The following is a 25162-nucleotide window of genomic DNA, read 5'->3' as shown; positions in this document are numbered from 1 at the left end:
GTCAATGTCCATTTCTGATTGGACAGGACAACTGTGGGCAATTCATTTATTTAATTTTCCAAAATGTTTGTATCACCAGGCCTGTTATCATTTTTTAAAGGAAGAAACCAGCTAACGAGCATCCTTGTGACGGAATGAGGAGGAGCCTCCTCAGCATCCTGGAAATGAACGACTGGTCAGATACTGAAGACAACTTGGAGCGATGGACTGCTCATTTCAAGAAGGCTGTGACTCCTCTGGGCCGTGCACTACACCCAATAATGGGCTGAAGACTTTAGGTACCCAATGTGAGTGAGACGTAAAGGAAAGACAAAATTCAGAGAAGCAGGAAAGAAAGAAGGACATGAGGAGGAAATGTGATCAGGGTGTGAGAAAAGCCAAATGCTAAGGGGAGAAGCAGACATTAAGAAAGTCAGAGGAGCCAGGAGGAGAGGAGAACTGGTGTGAAGATGGTAAAAGAGGAAGTCTGGATTGGAGGAATGAGGAAGGGAGGAGGAATTGAAGAGTGACAGAGAAAGCAGTGGAACGGGGGAAGGAGAGGAAATAAGATGTGAAGACTTGTGGAGAAAGCTTAAGAAGATCAGCAAAAGAGGAAAATGTTGAGAAGGAAGACTGAGGAGGGAGGAAAGAAGGACAGACAAACAGATGTAAGGCACTAACATACTTTGATCTTTGCAGCAGAAACTTTTACCAGAAACTTTTTGGTTTGTATTTGCTTAGAAATGCTGCTCTTTTTTTGCCTCATTTGGCTTCTCTGCCTGTATTATATATAACTTACAAATGGCAACTGAAATTGTAGCCTATTTTTAGGTGGAGGAAGTGAAACTTACTATTCCTTGGCATTGTGTTGTGGTTTCAGAATGATAAAGACGGTTAGAAAACAATTAGATACAAAATAGGGTGGAAGCTCTATGGAATGATTTGTTTCATGGGCATCTGTGACATCTTGAAGATTTTGGTGCCACACACAGGTGAGAGAGGTATCAGAGCTCTGTTGAGTTAGCTTACATAACCACGATATCCTCATCAGTCTACCGCACAGAGTTTGTTTTTATAGAGATTGTATATTGTGTAAAACTGCCAGAAATCCAATGAAACCTTTTTTGGGGAGTACATCCAGACCCCCCCCCCCCCCCCCCCGCCAAAGTTAGAACTACACCCTTTGCTTCTGTTAAAGAGCTGCAGCTAATGACATTCAAGCCGACTATGTTGCTTCAGAAAAGCAACATAGTCGTGTGTCAAATGTTACACTCTTAAATGTCCCTTTAGACTGACAAACACGACTTTGGCATCTCGACATGTTTAGGTCCTGCAAGCCTTGGTCACACAAGTCACATGACGCTGCTGTGGAAACTGTCTTACCACCTCAGGTGCAAACCAGCTGACAAGATACAATCAACCGTCGAGAACACGTCAAGGTCATGACAAAGTTCTGTTTGTCAGTCTAACAAAACATTCACTTGTTTAACAGCTGTTAGACTAAATGTACCTCTGTGGACTGGGTGTCAACAGATGTTTCAGCTGTCACTGCTAGAAGATGAAACCAAACGTTTCACGCTATAGTTTAGACACCGTGAGATTTGAGTGACTGCTGAAGGAATGTTCATCAGATCCAGAGGAAGAGGAGGTGTTGAACCTCTCAAAAATTCCTGCAGAACTCATCTTCAGGCCATGTGCTTTTTTTAAACCAGAGAGTACATAAACATGTCTTCTTCTTCACTGCAACTAACTCAGCAGAAAGTTAACTTCTTCCACGGCCCTTCAAGGGACAGGACTGACCTCCAACTGCCCTGCAGATGTCATTTTTGAGCGGGGAAACTTAACAAGGGGGCTTTCCAAATTTGCTTCATTTTCCACACCCCATTAACAAATCGCTGATATCAATCACTGTGTTCAGAGGAGTCTCTTCTTTGTCACCAAATACAAATTAAGGCGATTGCTGTCACGGTCTTTGAGTAATAAGCTAGAATTCCAGGTGCCTCTAGTCTCATTCAGTTGCAACTAATCAGTTAACAACAATAAAAATACACCACATTTATATATTGCCTTTCTAAATACCCAAGGGCACTTTACATAATACACTATAGTTAGCATCACCATGGCAACCCCTAACCGCAGCTGTAACCACTGGGGTGAGGGGGGTGCATCTTTCTCTGATGTCTGTTGTGTTTACCAACACTTGACAGGGATTTCTGTCCGTCTAACTTTAAACTCCATGTTTGGATCACTCTGAAGATGATGGGACCCGTCTACCCTGTGCATGAACACACTGCTGCGCTCATTCAAAATAATGGTCCTGACGGGTTCATTAGTTTTCCTGAAAATGTAAAAACCATGACTCCCTTGCTGTAGAAACTTCACCTGCGTCAAGGGTGATGAGAAAGAAACGCTGATGCTACAAAGCTAAGACGAGTCTTTAAAATAATTTAATCAATTACAAATCACTAGACAGGTCAAGTAATTAGTTAATCAGTGTATCTCACCTTCCCTCCAGGACACACCAGCCACAGTAGGGGTCGTGGGCCAGCAGGCAGGAGTGGCAGTCTGCGTGCTGCTGGCATTCAGCCACAGGCCTCTTCTGCAGCTGGAACCAGGACAACACAATACTGTTCAGCCGTGTGAACAGTGCACGCTAAGCTTTTAGAAATCTGATGAAAAAGAAGAGGTGGCCCACTTTTCCCAGCGGAACAATGCAAAATGAAAATATGGTCATTAGAATAATCCCGACGACAGGCTGCTTCCGTGGAAGGGAGAGAATTAGAGCAGAAACAAAAGTAAATTGTTCCTCTTTAGCTTTATTAGTTCCAAACAGGAAGGGGTGTAGGAGACAATAAAAAGCATGAAAAGAAGCCACAACTATGTCGTTCCTGCTGTGTGTTGTTTACCATGTTATTGGTCATGATGAAGAGATGCTCCTCTTTCTGGTCCAGGATCAAGTCTGCACTGATGGCTGCATTCGGCTGGATGGGGATGACGGAGTACTCTTCCACCTCACCATTGGGCCCCAGGAACACCTGAAGAAATGCACATGGTTCACATACAGCCAGTGTTAAACATGAATTTCATGCATAATAGAATAACAAAAAAACGACTGACGCTGAATGCCAGCATGTACACAAGGGAGAACTCCATTTACTGAAGATATCTTTGACCTGCAGGCTAACATGAAGGAGAAGTCCTAAAGACTGAGTTGATAAAAGCAGTTTGGAGAGGTAGTTGCTGAAGCTGTAACTCATCAAAACTCAGTGTCGGTGAGACACAGACCCAGACAGTCGGAGCCAATAACACTCAGACAACATTACAAGGTCGCGGTGTGCAGGCTGACATTGTGGTCCGGAGCTGCTGGAGGAGAGCCTGACCAAGGATTCCACAGAAGCCTGGAGATGTTACTTACATCATCAGCTTCACTCCATCCAATGTCATTAGTCAGACATCTCACTGTGAGGTACCTCAGCTGGAACAACGACCGTAATCTTCCTAATGGGAACATCCAGCTTTGGTCAGGGGGGCTGGACTCCACAATCAGCCCAGTGTGTGTATGTGCATGTAGTGGCAGTAATAGAGCCTTGACGGTGTAGTGATAAATACGATATGGTGATGCGGGCAGGAATGTCTCCCTGATGTCAGGCTAATCCGATCCCTCAGGTATGTGGAGGATTTGAGGTCAGCTATGTGGCCTGATGCGCTTTGATCTCACAACTCTTCAAAGACACACCGTCCATCCTTCACTTCATTACTGAGGCTACACAACACGAAGCCCAGTGAATAAACGAGAGGAGATACAAATGAGACGAAAACAAGTATTACAAATATATAGAATCAGATATTGCATTCATATGACAGGACGGGAGGGGAATGCTGAAAAGTTTCAAATGAAAGCCTCTTAACAGCCACTGCATGTTTGCTGCACAAAACCCTTCTTTCTTCATGATCCACATGATGCACCGAGCTGACCTCAACAAAACAAACATTTAGAGATGGAATCTTCACTGGTCAGCAGTTCATCTTTATGCAATGCTTTGTAGGCGCGGCGGACTCACACTGGCTCCTGTGTCTTGAATACAAACGTAATTTCATTTAGCATTCCTAGCAGCTGCAACTAATCAATCACCACACACAATGTTTATCTACCAGGAAGCTCAAGTCCTGTCTGAACCTACACACTAAGTGCTGCCCAGCAGGATATGAATAATGTTATTCAAACAGTCAAAGTGACTTTGCTGGGTACAACATCATCACATATTCCACCCCGAGTTAGCAATGACAGCCACACAGACGAACATGCCATACTGTCAAAGGTATGTGGACACCTAGAGGCGGTTTTTCTTCGAGTTGTCAAGACAGAGCACTGAATAGAAACCTTAAAGTTACACTGCTATTGTAGACAAGAGCAGGCTTCTAAATTTGTGGTAACAATTTGAAACAACAACAAAAAAAAGCAGTTTCTTCTCGTCCTCAGCAAAATGGCACTTTCATAAAGAAATGCTTGTCCCTGCTCGTGACCTCATCCCACACCTTTGGGATGACTCCTGGATGCAAGCCAGACCGTATCACCCTACAGCAGGGGTCGACCTCAGGATAATATATGGATGTAATGCTTTGGTGTCCACGCACATTCAGCTGTCTGAACCAATAGTGGCCTATCACAAACATATCAGTTTAGATCAGTGTGGAGGTTTTCCTGTTTCACAAATACAAAAACTCCTTTTTATACATGATAATGTAGAAAGAGATGCTTGGGATAACTTAGATATGATCTCGTCACTGTAAATGACACCTTATCCTTCATCGGTGTGGATGCTCACATAGTTATTGTTCTGGTAATTGGTGAGGATGGGCCCTTTATGCCGTATATTCCATTTAACAGGAATGAGCTAACAGTCGTGTTATCGCAAATGGCTCCAAGTCGATAATTCTACAGATATTAGCTTATCATCTCATGGCAAATGAACGAACAGGAAACAGAAATAGCTAGCTATAAGGTCTGAGGTCATGAAGTGTTTCTATATACTTTGAACAAACAGATACTCTAATGACAATAAAATGGATCCACTCATAATGTTTCTTAAAGGTAAGTTGAAGACAGTTTATTTGCAACTCTCCTCGAACCAGACAGGAAGCTCTAGGATTTATTAGGACAATGTGACATCACAGCTCAAGTGTAAGCAGAGAGCTGCTTTAATCAACTGGGGGAAGAAAACTGACTGAGTGTCTGGAGCGGTTGAATAACAACAAGCATGGTGGCCAGCGTGACATTGCATCGCTCTAAGAGACGGTAAATAAATGATTCTGGCTTATGTGTCACTTTTAAACAATATCCTAGCTCAAAGCAAGGACAGCTTATCCATGTACTAAGAATAACAATAATAATAATAATGATGATAATAATAATATTCGTATATTTATGATTGAGATGAATATGCCAATCATGTATCCAAACATGTTTGACTCCTCCAGCAGATGTGAAGCTGCTTAGTTCATCCTTGAGAGGCTACATACTAACTCATATCATATTTGTTTAGAGATAACAGTGGCAATGTAATTTCCTCATCAAAAGAGTTATTATTTTTGTGATAAAGTCATCCACTATACAAAACATCTGGAAATAGAGAGGAAAGCCTATGATGAAGTTCAATAACATCTTGAAATGTTTCAGTTTTGTTCGAAACCCTTAAACACAATTGATTTACAAATGATATGACGAGGAGAAAAGTCCAAGTCTTCACATTTGTGATGGTTGGCATGTTTTGAAGATATTTGGTGAGCCAGAAATACTTTATTATCTGCTTTTCTGTACAAAAAGGCAAGTTGTGTTGGCCTTTGAAGGGCAGAGATGGTAAATGGAAATGTTGTTCTTTTGTTGTTGTTGACACAGATGGGAATAAAACTACAATAAAACACCTATTTTAAAATGAACTAAAATAAAATTCTCACACAGGCCATAATGAAAGCAGCCAATAGAGGGCATAGGTTGGCTTTGACTGTGGATGAATGAAAGACTGAACAATGCATGAATGAATGAACGCAGAAACAACAACTGAGGAATTTACTGAATCTTCCCCTGCTTACAATGTCTATGAGGTGCTGATTTGTTTTGATGACGTTTGTTTGCTTTATTGTGAAAAACTAAAATATTTCAATACTTTATTCTATGTGTTTCAGCGAAATAGTTACAGCTGCTTCCAATCGGAACTGAGCTGCCGATAGCTGGTGGAGCACAGTGACAGCGATGGACAATGTGTCCATTAATGACCATGACATTGACACTGACACGGTCTGCTGTTATGACCCTCAACTGCACATCATTGTCAATGAGGCTCTCTGTTAGGAAGTGCATGTGTCTGCCAGTCAGCGATGACAGTGCACAACCTGAGTATGAAGCTCTGTTAGCTACTCACAGTGATGAACGGCTGGAGGGTTAGCGGCCTCTGTAGTGACGTAACCGGGTAAAAATACGTTAATGCTGGTCATTGTGCTCCTTGTGCTTGTGCAGGGGGCCTCGACCACAAGTCACCAAATGGCACAATGAGCCAAGTGTGTGCAGGCGAGCTCACGATCTGTAAACTCCTGATATCAAGGGGCCTCCATCCAGCCTTTCACTGCTCCACTGACTCTCTATTAGAAGCAGTTTTTTAGTCCTGTATGAATGGTCATGCTGATAATAATCAAGGCAGATGAAGCTAACACGTACACACATTTCTGTCACTATGAAAAAAATAATGTTGCCTAAATTGATTAAATTCTTTCCAATAAATACTCATTCCTTTTAATTAACATGTCTGTTGAAACTATACTTTCCCAAGAATGTGTGCTTGGTCTTTCAGTCACAAAGAAGAAATGGAGGAGGGAAAAACATCTTTGTGAGCTAAAGACACACAATGTTATTTTGAGTATTTGAAAGGCAAAATACACCTTTTGGGTTAAGTACTACTTTAACTATTTCCCATTCTCCCCATCCTCCATCCATTCTTCAGATTTATTTGCATGACTGGATATTTCATTTAAACATTTTTTTTTTACTACATTGTAAGACTGTTGATAGGCCGGCGTACAGAACGTGATATTAATCCAGGGAGCAGTGGTGGTACTACACCTCTAAGCTGGTTTGCCCACTGCTGACCCACTAAGTAAGAAGAACAAGCAGTCTTATTTGTCTCATCATCCACTACCCTTAAATATTCATATTACATGGAGATAGTGTATAAGAGGCTGCCACATTCGCCACGCTTGTTATTGGATTCAGACATCTTTCTTGGTCCCTGAGGGTAAAACATCTGCTGCTCATAGTTCCATGAGCAGGTAAAAACACAGTACAAGAAAAACATCAAAGGCAACATTTGGAGAAGAATGTCACAACAACGGGTTGGCACGGTGGTGCACTGGTTAGCACCGTCGCCTCACAGCAAGAAGGTTCCAGGTTCATGGGGTCTTTCTGTGTGAGTCTCCATGTTCTCCCTGTGCCTGCGTGGGTTCTCTCAGGTACTCCGGCTTCCTCCCACAGTCCAAAGACATCAAGAGGGGACTAGGATAATTGGAGACGCTAAATTGACGGTACCCTTAACAGGATAAGCAGTAGAAGATGGATGGATGGATGGATGGATGTCGTAACACCATGGTACTGACGAGGGGCAATGCAGCAGCAACAAGCAGAGCATCATGGTTTGCTCTCCACGTGAGTGCCATGTGCCACTGACATGAGGGCATCATAGTGGCCAGAACATGGTCGTTGGCTGATGATTCCCTTTGCTTTCTCCCAAAGTGACCTCAAGTCCATCCAATCTTGGATCAGACTTTTACAAGATCATCTAAACTATTTTTGTCCCTCACGGATACCATTAAGCCTAAATCAAATCAAATGTCCTGGTCCATTTCTGCCCCCTCCCCAACCTCACGCCCATCCAGACAGACTCGAGTAGCTTTGTTTGTCATATTACTTATCACAAACTTTTAAATTGATGTGATTAGGTTCATACAGTCAATTTTAAATGATCCACCACTGCAACTATACAGCACAGCAGCAACGTATCAGAGAAAATATAATAACCGAGCAAAAACATGTCTGACAGACAGAAGTGACATCATGAAGACCCTGCAGAAGAACTGCCAGCCAAGGGTTAATTTTAGCACAGCTGGAACAGCTACAGTAGGTCCCCATTGGCCATTACTAATGTCTTTCTTGTGTTTTGATAGCTATGATTTAAACAAGTACTGCCTAACAGCTTAATCTGACACTTAAAAGATGTTTTGATTTAGCATCAGTAAACCAAGGTGATGTGTACTGTAGCACTTGTTCTACAGTATCTGTTTGTGTACTGTGTGTGTGTGTGTGTGTAAGCTTGTGTTCCAGGATCCCCGAGTCTGTGCATGTGAGCTGTTTACTGTTACCAGCCTGTTCTTACATGTGGGGGTAATGATGAGAAAGGACGGTCCTGCACAAAAACCAGCCTAGGGGCCCATAACCACCTTAATCCGCTCCTGGTCTCTGACCGAGCCTCACCCTGACCTCCTTCTGAACCCAGAGAAACACTGCCATGCATGACCCCACTGTGACTGGAACAGTGGGACCCCTGAGTTCAAACACAGCACCTTTAAATACTCAGACTGACAGCCTGCTGAGTGTGACATCATTACCCGCTGGTCTAGCCAAGCCTGGCAGGAAGAAATACTTCCATTTCCACAGGCAGGTAAGGCTTTAGGAGTACAGCATGTGGATGTGACGTGTGAAGCTCGCTGCTTGTTTTGTGTTTATACAGATGCTTGCCTTAAAGGTGCTAGGAAAGACTGAGCAATATCATATATACTGCAACTAGCACTGACGATAAAAGTTATAAATCGCTGTTTTTAAAGAAGTGAATTTGCCTTTCATTCTCAAAGTGCAGCCTGAGCTCACAAAGACATTTCTTCACCCTTGCATTGGCACTAACTTGAACAGAAGGTACCAGCTGGTCATCCTTGGCACTATAACCCTCACCAGTTATAGGTAGTTTGTTTTTAGCTCAAATCAAAGTGTTTTTTGGATTGATGAGCAAACAGCTGGATAAATAAAAGACCTGGATTGTGCCAGGTGGACTTGGAACTTGAGAGTTTCTAAACTGACATATTTGGGATGATTTGCTCTTGTTTGTTAGCCATCAGCCACAATTAGCTTCGAGCTAACAGTGACGAACAGCTGGCCCTTTCTGGATTTTAGAGTTTCAAGGAAGTGTTGCAGGAGGGAAAAATGTCTGTGAGCTCAAAACGTATATTTGTGAATAACTGAAAGTTAAAATACACTGTTAAGGTGAAGTAATGCTTATTATGCAAGTAACAGAGAGTCTGTGGTCTGGAAACACTAGAAACACTAATTAACCCTGGATACATGGATTCTTCTTGTTGTCTCCTTTCTCACCATTTACTGGAAAATTTCACCTAATATTATGTGACAACCAGGGTTTGAGTCAAATGTCCAGGAGGACGTCCAGTCTCTCCCTAAGGTGGCAACCTCTCAAAATATTTATTTTCTTCACACAACAAGATGGGAACAACTCCAGATGCGGTAGGAAGAACTGCCAAGATTATTTCTGGAGTACTTATTTCAGCCCGCATACTTGTGCTTGTGCACACTGAGCTGAGGCTATTTTTGACTACAGGAGAAGAGAGTTGCATTAGATGTCCACTGGGTTGACTTCTGCTACAATTGTTTGAGAAATACCCAGAACATTACCCAAAACTCAAAATAACAACACAATCTCTTCCTTCCATCAAGCTAAGCTGTGTGCATGCGTGTGTGTGTCTTCTGTACACACCCACACAAGAATGCAAACTGACAACCTGCCTGTGCATGCCCTAAAATCCATGACCACATGTTACCTTGTGAAGATTCCCCTTTGAGTCTCCTAGGAAGGCAATGCTATGCCCCGCCCTCACGTTGACGGCCACAGCGGTGAGACGGGCGGATGGGCTGTCCAATATGGTCTCAGCTTCCATGGCAATTCGGCTGGCCATGGGGCTGGGGGTGTGGTCAGAGCCGCACGGGTAGGCATCCAGAGTGTTCTATGAATGAGGATGAGGTAAAGGAAAACCAGTGTACATGTCATGTTCATGACCCGAGATTAACTCCAAACACACAAATGACATCACCCATGAAATGTAAACTGTTGCTTTTGTGCAAAAATAGGCCCTCCAAATGAATTGTTCTTCTCAGTAAGTGACCGCAGATATCAACAACAATCCTGCTATTGTGCTTGGTACCAGCTCAGCAGGATTGAGAGAGTACTGTAAAGGATGAGGTTTAAGGACAAACCGCTGCAGGATTCTCGTGGCTTGTAAACTTTGGGAGTTGAGCTCACAGAAAATGAGTTTTTGCTTTCACTGTTTGGCAGTACGCAGCTTGCTGGCTTGTTGTTTTTTATTCCGAGCAATTAATTTCTCCATGAAAACGTTTGAAAGAGGAATCACTGCTTCATCACTGGTAATCATTACAATAGGAAATGGAGGCAATGAACCTGAGCGCTGCGTCCGTGAAAGGCTACTTGTTTTAATGCATGATGTGCTGTTGGCTGGTGTTTTGTTATGAAAGGTTTAATCATTTGGCCAACCCTTATGAAACTGAGAACATTTTAATCACTGAGACATGCAACCTAACTGTAGTGCGGCAGAAATATTTTCCTGATTTCACCACTGCAGAAAAAAAAAAAAGTATTGGCAAAAACACAGCTTAACAGCATCCAAACAGTATTGATTCAGTTAAACATGGAAAGTTTTGTCCACATCATGAGAACTCATCTGTGAGGGAAAATCAAGCAGGAAATGCTGAGGGCTATGAATAGAGTCAAACTACATCATGGCATCTGAATTATGGTGCTATGAGGTTAAGTTTAGGAACATGGTCTTAAATCGTAAAGGCTGACTGCTCGAGCTGATAACAGACCGATAACACTGTAATGGCACATTCCCACAAAAGCCACGCAGACTGCAAACATCTGAAAACTAAGCCATTAATACTGTAGCTAATGTGAAGAAATGTGATAAATGACAACTGCTGCGGTTGCATTTTAGCCATGTATGTTTGAGTCCTGAGTCTTGATCATCAATAACAAAGCATGTTTATGTGAGACTCCAACCCTGCTGCTGCTGCAGATGGACTGAGCAGGACGGCGGCTGCTTTGTCTGTTGTTTACATACAGGGATCCGATTTGACAACTTAATCACTCCGTAAATCTGTTTACAGCTCCAGCTCCCAAACTGTGCCTGCTCTGTATCCATCCCACCTACTCTTTCTCCTCTATTTGTTCTTCATTTTAAAATATGATGATGAGTACAATTATATAAGAAGATTAAATACAGGAATAAATGTGAGACTGGACAAGGCAAAAAAAGGAGAAATAGAAACAAAGCTACAGGATTTTAACATTAGCCAGAAGAGCTCTTGGTTAAAAAATACTGAGAAATTAAGTAAAGAAAATACAGACTATGGAGTCCATGTCCCTTCATTCCTCATCCATCATCATGCTTCTATATCCCTGAATCCTCAAGAGCAGTCTCAGCCTGGTGCGTCTTTATCCGTCCTTGTCAGGCCTTGTTAAACATTACCACCAACCCCACCTACTAAGTGGGACTAATGTGGTCGATCGATGCCTCCATGACCAGCAATTCTATTCAATTACACTGCCTGGACTACCGTCTCCCATCCACCCTATCTGCTACACGTGGAGGGGTCGGCACTGCCCTCCGTCCTCAGCACAGGCGAAAGTGATAATAGACAATGAGGTGCTAAATGTCCATCTAAATGCAATGCTTACATGTAGCACAGGCCCAGATACAAACAGCACACTAAATTGGGATTTCTAGTTGGTATTATTGAGGGCAAATTTAATTCAATCCCTCCTCTGCATGATTACATTTGTCTGTTATGAAAATGTCAAATTTAATTTCATCCTCCTTTGCTACAGAGGTCAGTCTGCGAGAAGGACACGGTACTGGACAGCTTCAGATATATGACACCAGCTCTGGAAGACCAGAGATTTTATTTAGTGTAGTCATCACTAAGGCTGGGAAATAGGACTTCAAATCAATACATTATTCTTTCAAACTTTGACCTCAATTATAATTTAAGAACAATTATTTTATACATTCTTTACATTTTCTTTTACTCTGTCCTAAAAGTTCTCTAATAAGCTCTTATACTGCAAATATGACAAACTATTGAGTGTAAAGTGTTCACCAAATAAACCCCAATGAGCAAGAGACGGTGGGTGTAAATACTGGTTTTTGAAAGAATTTTGCTTAAATGCTCAGCCCAGGCAGATAAAACCTCCATTCCATATTTAGGCTCACAATATTAGGAAAAACTGACTGATACCGATTGCAACTTCAATTTGAGTCACAATATTTGCCACACATTCTGCCTTTAGCAAAGGTCAAATCATTGCATTTGCTCAGTCCTATGATTAAGACATGATTAACTTCCCTAATCTGGGCATCATGCACACAAAGAAATTTAAAAATGCACTTAATACTAAAACAGTGTAGAGGAAAAACACCGCCCATATTCTGCAACTGGTCTTCACGTGTGTGTTGACTCAGCTAAAATATACTGGGTCCATCTGTGACACAGAGCAGCTTCTGTAATACTCAAAGAAACAAAAATACCTCAATATGTGACATTTGCTTTACATATATTGTTTTGCACAAATTTAATAAAGAGAAAAAGAAAAGACACTAACCAAAATGTTACCAAAGACAGCACTGAACAGACGGATGAAGATAGGATGAGCTCACCTCTGGCAGGTTGGCACAGTTGGATTTCACTTCATATTCAATGTAGGCTGCCTCCAATCCTGACTGTTTACCCATCTGTGTATAGCACAGGTCTCTGGTGGAGTTAATCCTGCGGTCCACATCCTCCAGGTTAAACATACAGAGAGCAGAATCCTCACTAGGTCGAGTTGATGAAGCTAAACGAGTGGAGAAGACACCAAGAAGAATCTCAGAGCCCTGGCCCACGTTGCTGTCCTTGGACAGCCCGAGTTTGACCGCTTGGAGGAGGTTGTAAATTTTTCCTGTCCGGGAACGACATGTCAAGGGCACTTCCACATATGAGTAATAGGCTTGGTCATCCAAACATACACGTGAGACGTAGGTGCGGTACTCCCGTGACTGTGACTTTAGGTCGCGCCTGTAGAAAAGGAAGTATACATGCTGACGGTGGGCAAATGAGGCTACAAAATGATGGTCATATTCAGAGAGACGTCCAGCCACAGCTAACTTGGCAGTTTCCTCATAGGAAAAAATGGGCTCCTGGTCCAGATTTCGTGTGGAGATGGGTGGGTGGCTGCTAGTGTAGCCTCGCCCAACAAACAATACCGGCTGCCGGTCAGGATCGGGCCGAACTATGAGTCCAACAGTGCTAACGTTAGGATGATTAGCTGCTACGTATTGGGTGTCCACGGGCCTCTCAGTGGAGAAAAGTACCATATCCACAGAATCTAGCCTACGTTTCTGGCAGATTCCTTGGTTGACGCTCCCACAAGTAATAAGTTCCATGGAGTATGGGTTGACCAGCAAGAGCTTATTGTGGTTGTTGGTGACCTTTGCCTGAGGGCAGTTGATCACAGTTACAGGAGGCAAGCATTCCCGGCTGTCTGTGACAGGTCCAGTGTCATCCTGGAGCTCCATTTCAAGGAATCGATTCAACTGGAACAGGTGATCTCTGGCCCCGACATAGACCAAACCCACACTGGGATCAGGATGCAGGGCCAAGTGCTCAAATTCTGTTTCATTTCGGATAAAGGTGGGATAAAGGCTGGAGGGGGAGTCTATTCCTTGGACAACATAACTGGGTAAAAAGGTGAGATGCCAGTGAACTACTAGCAGCAGAAGTGTTCGGACTGCTAACACTGGAATACGACACACCCTCCCCGGAGGCATGGCAGCAGAGCTGAAGGACAGAAGGAATCACAGGTTGGTACAATGATATTCTCCATTCTCTAAAACATCATCAAAAATTTTTAGATTAGAAACCTCAAAAAAAAAAAAAAGTCTCTAGATGCCCTTTGAAAATCGAAGACTGACTGCATAAGGTGCAGAACTCCTATGGTGCACTAACTGATGCAACATCTAATTTAGGTTTCCTAAATGACTGTAGGAGGGGGGTCACTGGTTTGATCCTCACTTCCCGCGGTGACCATGTCAAAGTATCCTTGAGCAAGATACTGAGCCCCTAACTGCTCCTGATGGCCCTGCAACAGACTGGGGACCCCTTAAGATTGAACCGCGCTTCTCACTCAATGTCAGCTGAGATAGGCTCCAGCCCCCAACTAAGCTGCTGCAAAGGGCCCTGCAGCCACTATGGGACCCCCAAACTCAAGCATTATATGTTTAATTAAATTGGACCTGGCAACCCAGGTTTGTACCACCAACCACGCAGCATACTTGTCATCACAGGGCAGCACTGCAGCAAAACACTTCAGGTTAAAAAAAAAAAAAATACCTGATGCGTGGCAATGGCAGCTTTACTCCAGAGCACTTGTTCAAGAGCGGTTGTTCCAGTGGACACAGGCAGCAATGCTGCCATGATTTTAACTCTAAAAAACCAGCCCTTAATTATCCCAACAACCTCAACAGCACATCTTGAGCGTGAAACAAATTTGAGACTCCTCACCATTTGTTTCTTGTGGCGTTTTACAGAGGCATGTCACCTCCTGACCTCCCAGAAATTCGGGTTTAAAAACACATCTTTCTGGACTTCACCTGAAACACAACAGAAAGAGAAAATATACATGTCAGTAATTCTGCTATTATAAATACATCCAGTGTGGGTTAGGATGGGAAAATCTGAGATGTCAAACCTCACTCCAAAAGGAGTGCAGTCTAACCACATACCCACATTTGTTATAAACAAAGACTCAGACGGTGGAACACCTTGTATTTTTTGGCGTCACTGCAATCCACGAAAAGACATGGGAAGCTCATTCCAATTTAAATTCCTGTCAGACCTATGCCTGACTGGCTACATCCGTTTTTGCATGTAAAAAAGCCCTCAGCAGAGGCCAAGTCAAGTAGTGCCACACACTCTGTGCCAGTACGCAATCCTCACTCATTGCTAGGATACAAGGTACAAAACCCTTTGGCTTCAGAGCCCATGCCAGAAAACAAGTGGCAGCGAGGTAAAAGAAGATGGCATGAGAACTCTGTTGCGGGCACACCTGAATCTGTAGTTCAACACTTGTAATGTCACTTCTAGTTATGATTTCTATGTTACATCGAGTTCTCCCTTGTCACTCCACATTCAGTAGAGCCACCATTCTATTCTCTTGTTTTCTTTTGTCTTTATGCACTCCATCACTGGGACAGAAGCAGGATTATCTCTTCATGCAGACCTCCAGTACGCTTACCCAAAGGAGAAATTGGGGGAAAAAAACTGAGAGACTGAAAAAAGGCACTATTCAACCTGCTGAACAGACCCGTTCTCACCCAGTGTACACACAAAGGCATACACATGCACAAACACACTAGTGTTAGAAAGCTTGCTTTGTTGGTGGCAATCTCCTGAATGTGGGAATGAGGGTAAAGGCCTGGCGAGAGGCCAAAGATGGAAAGAAAGGCATAAAAAAAAATAACTACTGAACAGAGCATGGAAGTATCTTGGTTATCTATTGCAATACATGTACACACTTCCTTACAATTCTTCCCATCGCCACTCAGATGAGATCTCATGTATCTACATCTAGTTTCAATTCCAGAGGTACAGAAGGTCAAGCCTGATTGCTGCCTCACCCGCCAAACCCAAAATAAGCCAGAAGACAGACTCTCTCCTTTGACCTCTGGGGATGGGAGACACACGTTTTTATGACTTGGTGGAAGGCTGCCCTGCTATGTTGTGCTCAGAACTCTGTAGGCAGTGTAGCTTTAGAGCTCTGTGCAGTACTACTTCTTGAGCATAGGCAGGAATGAATGACATGTGCAAACACAGAAGCACTATTACAATTCCTCTATCTAACAGTGTCTTCAAAATAATTTATTCTATTCAATAGTGGGTCAGATTTGTTCAAAGCAATTTTTTTCTTCACTGACAAGATTCAAAAAGTGCCGACATTCGTTGTATTCATCAAACAGTAACAAGCCAGTCAGGTTTTCACCCGTCTCATCCACTACTTGCTAAAAGCTGCAAATCAAATACAAAGACTACAGTAAACAGACTGCCATCAACCCAGCCAATATGGTTGAGGAGAAATTTCCGTTTCTTGCAACAAGTAATCCATTTAGATTCAACTTGATTCAGGGTTTGAGACACATGAGAGCAAGGGAATGGACTCCTGATTCAATTCATTTACAGAAAAAGGACCCACTGGAAGTCTTTCTTTTTTGCTTTGCTTTTGGCAACTTCAGCAAGTGCAAAAGGTATGAATTGGATGAGAGGAGAAAATGTGTTCCAGTAATTCAATGTTCCTCTGCCTTTAGGTAATGGTCTCCACATTGCTCGAGAGAGAGGGAGAGAGAGAGCGGGAGAGGGAGAGGGAGAGAGAGAGAGAGAGAGAGAGAATAAACACTCAAAATTATACTGAACAGGCTGACAGATAGAACTCAATAAGTGTTCATTTTTCTTTGGCAGGTGTACGTCTACGTATGTAGAAGAAAAATATGAAGCAGTCCCCACACTCAAGTCAGTGAGAGCACTGTGTGGATACAGTGAGGAGGGCAGAGAAGAGGAGGCTTTCTGTAGACTACAAATGCAGCAGCATCCCTCAACCAAAAAGTTCTCTCTGTAGTTTTGCTGCATCACAAAGCAACATCTTCAAGAAAACCACTGCACTTGCCATTCACAGGCACTGAATTCCACTTGAAGGTAGATTACTATCCTTGTACCTGGTAATAAAAGTCTTCCACTTCAGTATAATAAACCACTGTACAATGATTTGGTGTCCAATAGGTTTTCCAACTCATGGATCGGTAAAATTAGCTGTATTTAGCCTGAAAGATGCTACTGCGACGTGATGTGTGTTGGATTGAGGTGTTGGGTGGGGTGCTGCTGAATCATCTGGAGCTGTCACCAGACAAACAGATTTACCTAAGAGGGAGCAGGAAGCCAAACACACCTATTATACCATCGAGCACATCTTGGTGATGGTTACATACCATTTGTTTTTTTTGTTTTTTTGTCACTTTCACTGAAGTCTGGACCTTTTCATGAGGTAGACAAATGAGGATGACATTGTTGGATATAATATTTATGGGGCAGCAGCAGGTTATTTTCAAGCAAACAAATTAATCATTTCAGATGGTACAGAGGCTCTAACATATATTTGATATGGCTGTGAAATTATTTGAAAAAGAATTATGTTTTCCTAATTACTTTCAATGAACGGAATATATAAACTTAAGCTGTGACAAGTATTTGTAATATTTCAATTAAAACAGGTTTTTGTTGTTGTGAATAATGTGAGATTAAATTCCCAGGTCAAAATCATTTTAATTTCCCTGCATTCCGATCACTCTTTGCTGTTCACAGGTAATAATTACAATAAAAAATCATAAATTAAGCCAAAATGTCCTCCAGAGCATCTCAGGACACGATCCTACAGTCAGTACCCACAGGCCCCTGTAACTTTTTCATCTGTTTCCATCGCTGATTTACAAAACCACCAAGAGTGATCTATGATGCATGGGATCTTTTAACTCCCAGCAGAGTAGACCCAGCCAGGGCATATTACTGCTGTCCACTGGTTGCTTACAGCTCTCCATTTACATGATAAAATCCAAGCATGGGGTCAAGGGTCAAAGTTATGATTAATCGTGCTAATTTGCTTTGTCATTATTTTTTCTCTAACTGATTAATCTACATAAATGCAAGGAGCAGCATGGCTCAGAGGCAGAGTGGCCGTCTAGCAACTGACAGGTCGCTGGTTCGATCCTCACTTCCCCCGGTGACCAACCCTTGGTGTCCAAGTATCCTTGAGCAAGATACTGAACCCCTAATTGCTCCCGATGGCCCTGCGACAGACTGGCAACCCATCCAGGGTGAACCCCACCTCTTGCCCAATGTTAGCTGGGATAGGCTCCAGCCCCCCCACAACCCTTAACAGATAACGGTATGAAAATGGAGGGATGTATGGATGAATGAATGCATTTTTTTGCCAAACATTCTCTTATTGTAACAACACATCAACCGGTAGTTTGTAATGTGTCAGAGGCATTGGCACTGGCAGCACTGGGTAGATTCACCTTTTGTTAAGCTGACAGATGGACAGATGAACCTGCATGGGACAAACCAAAGTCCACCAACCAACCAAGCCACCAGAAACTGGACTAGACTCTGAGTGGGAGCCAATAGACTGGCCAGCACAACAGTGCATTCCTGAGAGGCACATTCAATTGAGCCATCATCTGCTTCATTGAGTCCAGCCTTTCATTCATTGGAAATTCAGCTATCCTACATTGTGGAGAAGACAGAGAGGGACAAATGCAGGGGTGGATGGGTGTGTGCATGTGTGTGTGTATATGTGTGTGTGTGTGTGTGTGTGGGGGGGGGGGGGGTTGGCAGCATATTTGAAGCAAAAAAAAAAAAACCTGGCAGAGAAAGTAAAATCAGAAATGTTACAGGACAACAATGTGAGCCACACAGGAGAGAGGCAACAGTGAGAGAAGCCACCACAAACAAGTGCTCGCAAGCTTCAGTGCTCCTAAGAACTGATGGAATGTGACTAATGATAATGAGAGAGGGGGAGAGAGAGAGAGAGAGAGAGAGAGAAACAGTGAAACAGAAGGAGAGCGAGAGAGAGAAGAGAGAGAGAGACATTCATTATAGTGCCTAACCATAACACTCCCTTCAACACCCACTCATTCTCAGAATGAGGGGGAGTAAAAAAAAGTTTGTAATTAGTGACATGATGGTGAGCAAAAACACACGCCTATAATGTCAAGTCTTACTTTGCAGACTTTACACAAATAAATATACTGCCCCCACCCCGACACACACACACACACACACACACACACAAATAGGAGGACTCAGTGAATGAGGCAGCAACCTGCAATCAACTATTGCTTAAACATAAACAAACAGTGTTTACAAAGGATTCTGTGAGAGCCCCCCCCCCCCCCCCCAGTTGAATTACACAACACTGGCCCTCCATCTCTCCCTGCTGCTGCTTCTCCACTATGTAACTGTTACTGCTGTGTTATATGAGTGTTGTGTCAACCATCACAGCTACCTTGTGACACTTAGCAGGAGGCACACAGGGGCTCTGCAAACGGTCACTATTGTGACTCTGGATCTAGTAAAAGCGCTATTTACTGGGATGGTTCTGGACTGCTGAGTGTACCAGTTCTGGGTCACAGTGATTCTTGACTATCATCCCAACTCATAATTGTTGTGATAGATAGTACAAACTTCTGGTTTCATGATAATTCCCACTTCATTTTACAAACTGCTCAATGTTCCTCAAAATTAAAACACTGACAAACTGTCAAGCTACATGCACACAACAATAAATACTACAGTTGTCATGACAGTAGGGTTTTAAAAGGATAACTTACAATTAACCTTGTGAACTGACATTTGATACAATTTCTGAGACCACGTACACAACACGAAGGGCCAAAGATTTTATATTTTTTACAAGGTGACGAGAAAACAATCTCGGCCTTGTCAAGCCACATTCCCACTGGCCATAAAACACGCCAAGACTTGCCTTTATTCTGCAACGGAAACAGGTTTCATTGGCATTCGGTCCCGGCATCATTCAGTTGGTGCTGGGGGTTTGAGCACCAGACTGGACCCAAAAGATACACCAGAAATACCATCACTGTCCTCCACTCTGCTTTTACTGCACATATCAAAGACTGTGTACAAGCCCCAGATGCTCCACTCCACCACTGTTTTGACACTGTTCACTTCTTTGCGGTGGGATGACAGTTTTGAGTGTGATGCATCAAGAAGAAAAAAAAAGTCTCTCCTCTCAGTGTGAAGAGATTAATATAATGGATTAAAGGGTTCACAATAAAGTGGTAAAATGACTGCCGGAACTTAAACACATGATACGATTCCTTGACTTCCTCTGCTTCACCCCAGAAAGTGTAGGGGGTGTTTTAGGGGGCACGTTTACCATCTCTAACTTTATGATACTGATTTACAAAGGTTTCTTAAGCAGCAAAGGCAGAAGTAGCAGTTGTAACTGGACTGTGTCAAAAGGCAGGCTCCATTCCCACTCAGCCACTGCAGTCTGCCCACGAGTACTGGAGCCGAACAGCCTGGTTGGCAGGCTGACAAGAAGTTATTTATAGAGAAGCCCCCAACAATTGTCGCCCATCTAAAAGAACACATTCTTCCTCGGCTGATGAACTTCACAGGGGGAGGAGGAGGAGGAGGGAAATCATGGCTCTCTTACGTGCCGTCTTCCGGAAAACCTCTTCCACAAATGAAGACATAGACGTCTGAGTTTCCATGATCAGGCCCTTTTAAGGGATGAGCTCCAGTCCCTGATCGAGATGACAGCAGGGTTTTTGGGACATATGTTCAGTGGTTAGGGGAGAGACACTTGTCACAGCAGAGGAGCTGGGTGGGTCGAGGAAGTTCCCATGGTTGTTAAACTTTATGTCCCCAAAAGAAATCACCCTAGGGTGACAGAGGCTGAGCCTGGACACAAGAGAGGATGGATATCCGGGTCTCAGGGATCACTTACGATGGAGTGCAATAACTTTAAACCAAAAGCGTGCATGTGTTTTCCCCTTCCTCATCAAGAATCAGCCTGGCCCTGGATTTTTAAGGTTGCATTCAGCTGGTGAATGTCAGTTATACATTTTCATTCTCCTCACGTTACCTGTGAAAGCACAGGAAACCGGTGACCTCTAATTCAGTGACTCATGACTAGACAACAGTGGCACATTGAGCATCAGCTAACTAAATCAGCAGATAAGTAGGATGTACTACTTGATATTGATCATCTTATTCAGGAGCAACATAGCCGCTACAGAAAATATATCACATCTTTTCAAGTGAGTTGTGAAACGATACTCCGATTCCAACCTGAACAGTGAGACTGCTGCTTGCTGCAGTTATCGGGCTTATCCACACTCACGTCATGTTTCATTGTAAATGATGAAGGACAAAATTCTGTAGTCCTTGTTTTGTGAAAAAATGCATTCAAAAGTACTTTTACATCTTACACAAAGTTTGGGCAACCACATACAGATAAAGGAAATATATATCTATAACTTCTTGATACAAAAACCTGCTTTTGGGTCAATGTTAAGTTGCATGGAAAGGAAATAAAGAGGGGAAATTAGTACTCAAGCAGAAAAGCCATTTTGCTTCTGATTATGTCACCTGACTGCCGTTTGAATATTTATGTTACTTCTTTTTTAATTTGTTTTTAATCAGTGTTGCGCTTCAACTGTAGGACCCTATCAAGATTGGGTTGCAATGTAAAACAATGTAAAAACAGTGTAACATTGTTACACTGTTTTTTAACCAGCTCTGACCTATAATAAGCATTTTATATAAAATGTGATTATACAATTTGAACGCGATGTCCTAGTTTTACCACAATATCAAGTCCAAATTAAACGGCTGAATTGTGTTTTTTGGCACAGTGTCAAAATACCTACCTTGGAATCAAGTTGAAAAAGTCTCGAGTCACAATGAAGGAACATTACTGAGACGTAACGAGGCGTAAAATAGAACAAGTAGCATGTAGCCGAGGCAATGATGAACAAACAGCCACAGCTGCCAGACAGGAAGCTTATAAGGTCTCCAGACTGTATCTGGATCATAATTCAGAGGCAGACAGGTGCAGCTGGTGGCACGCACACACATCATACAGCAGGTACTGGTGCAGGAATGCTCTCTAACACTGACACATTTCTGTTGCTCTGCTCCTCATGTCATCAACTCCGATTTTATTCACTTGTTGAGCAAAAGTGCTGTTGTCTTGTTGAGAGCTGTCTCGACAAGCTGAACATTTCTTCATACAAATCAGCAGGGACAGTTGTAAGTGGGGACAAGAGAACAGAAGAGTCCCTGGGAGAAAACACATGAAGTTGTGTTGGTATTCATGAAGGGATATGTAAGGCAAACCAGTTTTACAGATTCAATTATTCTATAGACTTTAAAACCAGGTGAAACTAACCAGAGACGATTTATTCTGGTAGCACCGCTCCACAAAATGTGCTTTTCACAGTGAGCTTTAACCACCAAGATCTTTTAAGGTCATCCTTGAGTTCCAGTTTGAGCCAAATTTAAAGAAAATTCCTCCAGATGTTCCTGAGGTATTGTGTTAACGAGAGTGGAAATGACGGCTGTGCAACCCATAAAAACTTCATGTCCTGGCCCGTGGCTGATGTCAGCAGAGACACAGAAACACATTTATAACTTTTTTTTTTTAATTATGTGGAGGGAATCAAACCCATACACTAAATAAACACTAGAGTATCTGCGTATGTTTCTGTTTTCAGTGTAGTGTACCAACCATAGTGGCAGGTGTATGGTGTCCCACAGCAAAGTACATTAAGTATTGTGGCGTGTGTGTGTGTGTGTGTGCTAGCGTTCGCGCATGTTCTGTTCACACGCCAACCTGTACTGGAAGGGGAGGGAGTAGAGACCCGAAGACACCCACACTATCATTACCAGGTTAACACACTGATGGACACACATTCTCGGACTCTATGTTTAAGTTAAGTGAGGCGACCAACCATCACCCCCACAGATGCAGGAAGAGACCCGGGCAGATAACAGAGACGAGGTCATTAAGACGGGCGGAGCTTTGTTTTAACAGGTGAACGGTAAACCCAGAGGAGGAAGAGAGGAACAATTCAGAGATGAGGACACATTCGTTTACTCAAGAAACCTCCAGCAGGAGGCGCTGAGCATGTTACAAGCTCCTGTCTGTAGGACTGAAAACCTGTGAAGTAATGGCAGTGAATGGCTTTGCTGTTCCACTGAGAGCTTTGGTGGGCTGAGCTGCACTTCTTCTGCAGCAAATTACCCAATACACAACCTTCAACACTGGTCCGCTCTGTCCCAGCAGCTCAGGCCCCGCCCACCACACATCCACAGCCAGTTATGGACACAAGCTGTGGCTACAGACCTTGATGGCCCCGGAGGGTTTCCAGACTGTCAGCCATCTTGTGCCCACAGGGTGTGTGTTCCGAGTGGACCATGAGTACCTGTCTGTCGGTACACTCTGCAGACTGCTCAGCAGCTCTGAGGTGTTTCCGTCTCCGTATTTCTCTTCATTTTCTATTATTGGAAGTATAAACTGTTGCAGAGGACCCAAACCCTCACCCTGGAAAATCATCGCTGCAGTTTTAACAAGACGTTAATATGAAACTGGTGAAAAGGTTTCAGTGCTCCAAAGAGGAGTCAATTTAGCAGCTAGGTGATGAAAAAAAAAATTCAGGAACTAGTTTAATACCTAAAAAATTGTTAGTAATAATGAATTTACCTACACAAAGGTTTAAAAAAAATACTCCCTACATAAGTGTCATTTATTGTGAAGGACAGCTAGGAGCCAGTAAGGTTATACAGAGTCCTCCCCTTCATTTAAACAAATCATTAGTCTGTTATAAATAAACAATATTAAGGCAAAATCCAACAATTTTTAAGCTAAAACATCCCGAGGTTCACTGGTTTCAGAAAGCAGCGATTCCAAGTTTTTCTTCATCAGAAATGAGAGATTGGTGACTGATAAAATAAGATATTCGAAGACTCACAATTCAAGTCAAGGAAATTAAAACAGGCCTCTTATCCCCACTATTTGCGGACAAACAGGCAAAAATACCAAAAATAATCCTCTATTCAATGAGACAAAAACAAATCACATTAAATATCAAAATTAATCAAAGGGGTCCACAGAGGCCTGCTCACCAGCATTGTGAGCAGAGACGATTAGTTACTTTATGGCTCGTGGAAGCTTGCAGCAGTTCTAATACGTCTCTGCTCCAGCGGACTGTGACATCAGATGTGATCACGCTCATATGAACAGCACAAAGTCCAGCACTAACACGCCGGGAAGGCTGAACGTGCATGTGCGTGCTTGATTGGTTGGTGCACATTTGTGTTTTCATGAGGCAATGCTTTCACTGGGAAAATTATAGCTTGTGTTTTTACATGCTGATTATGGCAGGCAGAACTATGCACACATTATCAGAAAGAATGCAGAAACTCCTGTGACAGAGAGGAAAAATAGGACAGACAAGAGCTTTTTTTTTGTTTTTTCCCCTGACTACTCATTTTCATCATCACGTTACACAGCACACAGGTAATGGGGCTCACAGAAGTCAGGACACGGACCCACTGCTGCTTCCACATCAACTCTTAAGATCGGAACATACATGATTGTTCCAAAAATAGGACGTCCACATCTGAAAAGGAGTTAAGATTTCAGTGCAACAACAGAGGAAGTCTGCATGATTCATGTCAGCAGAGTTACTGTTGAACTGCCAGATGAACATTTCCATTTAAAGACACAACCAATGAAAACACGTGAACTTTGTCAGAGGAGAACTTGAATTTATGTCAGTCATATTAAAAGACTTCAAACTCAAGACAAGCAGAAAATGATTAGAAGTGTTCTTAATTACATGCTTCATAATTTTAAATAGAGCTACTTTGCCTTGAAAACTCATCTGGACCTGATTAAGACCACAAAGTTTGGATATTTGTCACTCATATGTGAACATGTCACTAAAAGCGGACTTGGTTACACGATCATTACACATCAGTTCTGAGACGGTGAACAAAATGGTTAAATATTCCATAACTGACATGAATTATTCTTAAAACAATGATTCCCCCCCCCCCCCTTCTGTAATGCAGACACGATCTATTGTTGTCCCTAAACCTCAACTCTAATCCTACAGGAGCCAGACGCAGCTCGGCTCAACTTAATAAGACATGAGCTCCTCGAAAACATGATCTGTGAAATTTTGGAGGGTCTCTAAAATATTGACTACAAGCTATTTTTCCAGGCATTTGTCATGCAAGAGCTACAGTCAGTCCTCTCTTACAGGCACGCAGCATCAACCTGCTTTTTCCTTTTTTCCCAGTATAGTTTTAAACTGAACTAACTCGAACACTTGGGAATACAACTTTATGACTCAATCAGAAATAAGGCGGACTATCATAATTACTGAATGTCTCGCTCTCTCTCTCCGATGACACAGTTTTTGGTCGTTAAGGTGCACC

At 42.7% G+C, this 25162-nt stretch overlaps 1 protein-coding gene across 5 annotated transcripts in view; it reads right to left on the bottom strand.

The window, feature by feature from the left end:
• The window catches only part of LOC147267506 (plexin-B1-like), a 109267-nt gene that overhangs the window by 32797 nt on the left and 51308 nt on the right, over positions 1-25162 (bottom strand). For all 5 annotated transcript variants that reach the window (XM_086198367.1, XM_086198371.1, XM_086198369.1 and 2 more), the window contains 5 exons: positions 14642-14730; positions 12760-13918; positions 9850-10032; positions 2886-3014; positions 2484-2584 (listed from right to left, as the gene is read on the bottom strand). In XM_086198367.1, coding sequence (XP_086054493.1) covers positions 2484-2584; positions 2886-3014; positions 9850-10032; positions 12760-13908 — 1562 coding nt within the window. In that variant the 5' untranslated portion in view covers positions 13909-13918; positions 14642-14730. The remainder of the gene's footprint in view (positions 1-2483; positions 2585-2885; positions 3015-9849; positions 10033-12759; positions 13919-14641; positions 14731-25162) is intronic.

Source organism: Aulostomus chinensis, chromosome 3 (genome assembly GCF_037954235.1).
Source record: "Aulostomus chinensis isolate RoL2024-O1b breed Wild chromosome 3, RoL_Achi_v1.0, whole genome shotgun sequence".
Taxonomy (NCBI): domain Eukaryota; kingdom Metazoa; phylum Chordata; class Actinopteri; order Syngnathiformes; family Aulostomidae; genus Aulostomus; species Aulostomus chinensis.
This window is presented reverse-complemented; position numbering and strand designations above follow the sequence as displayed.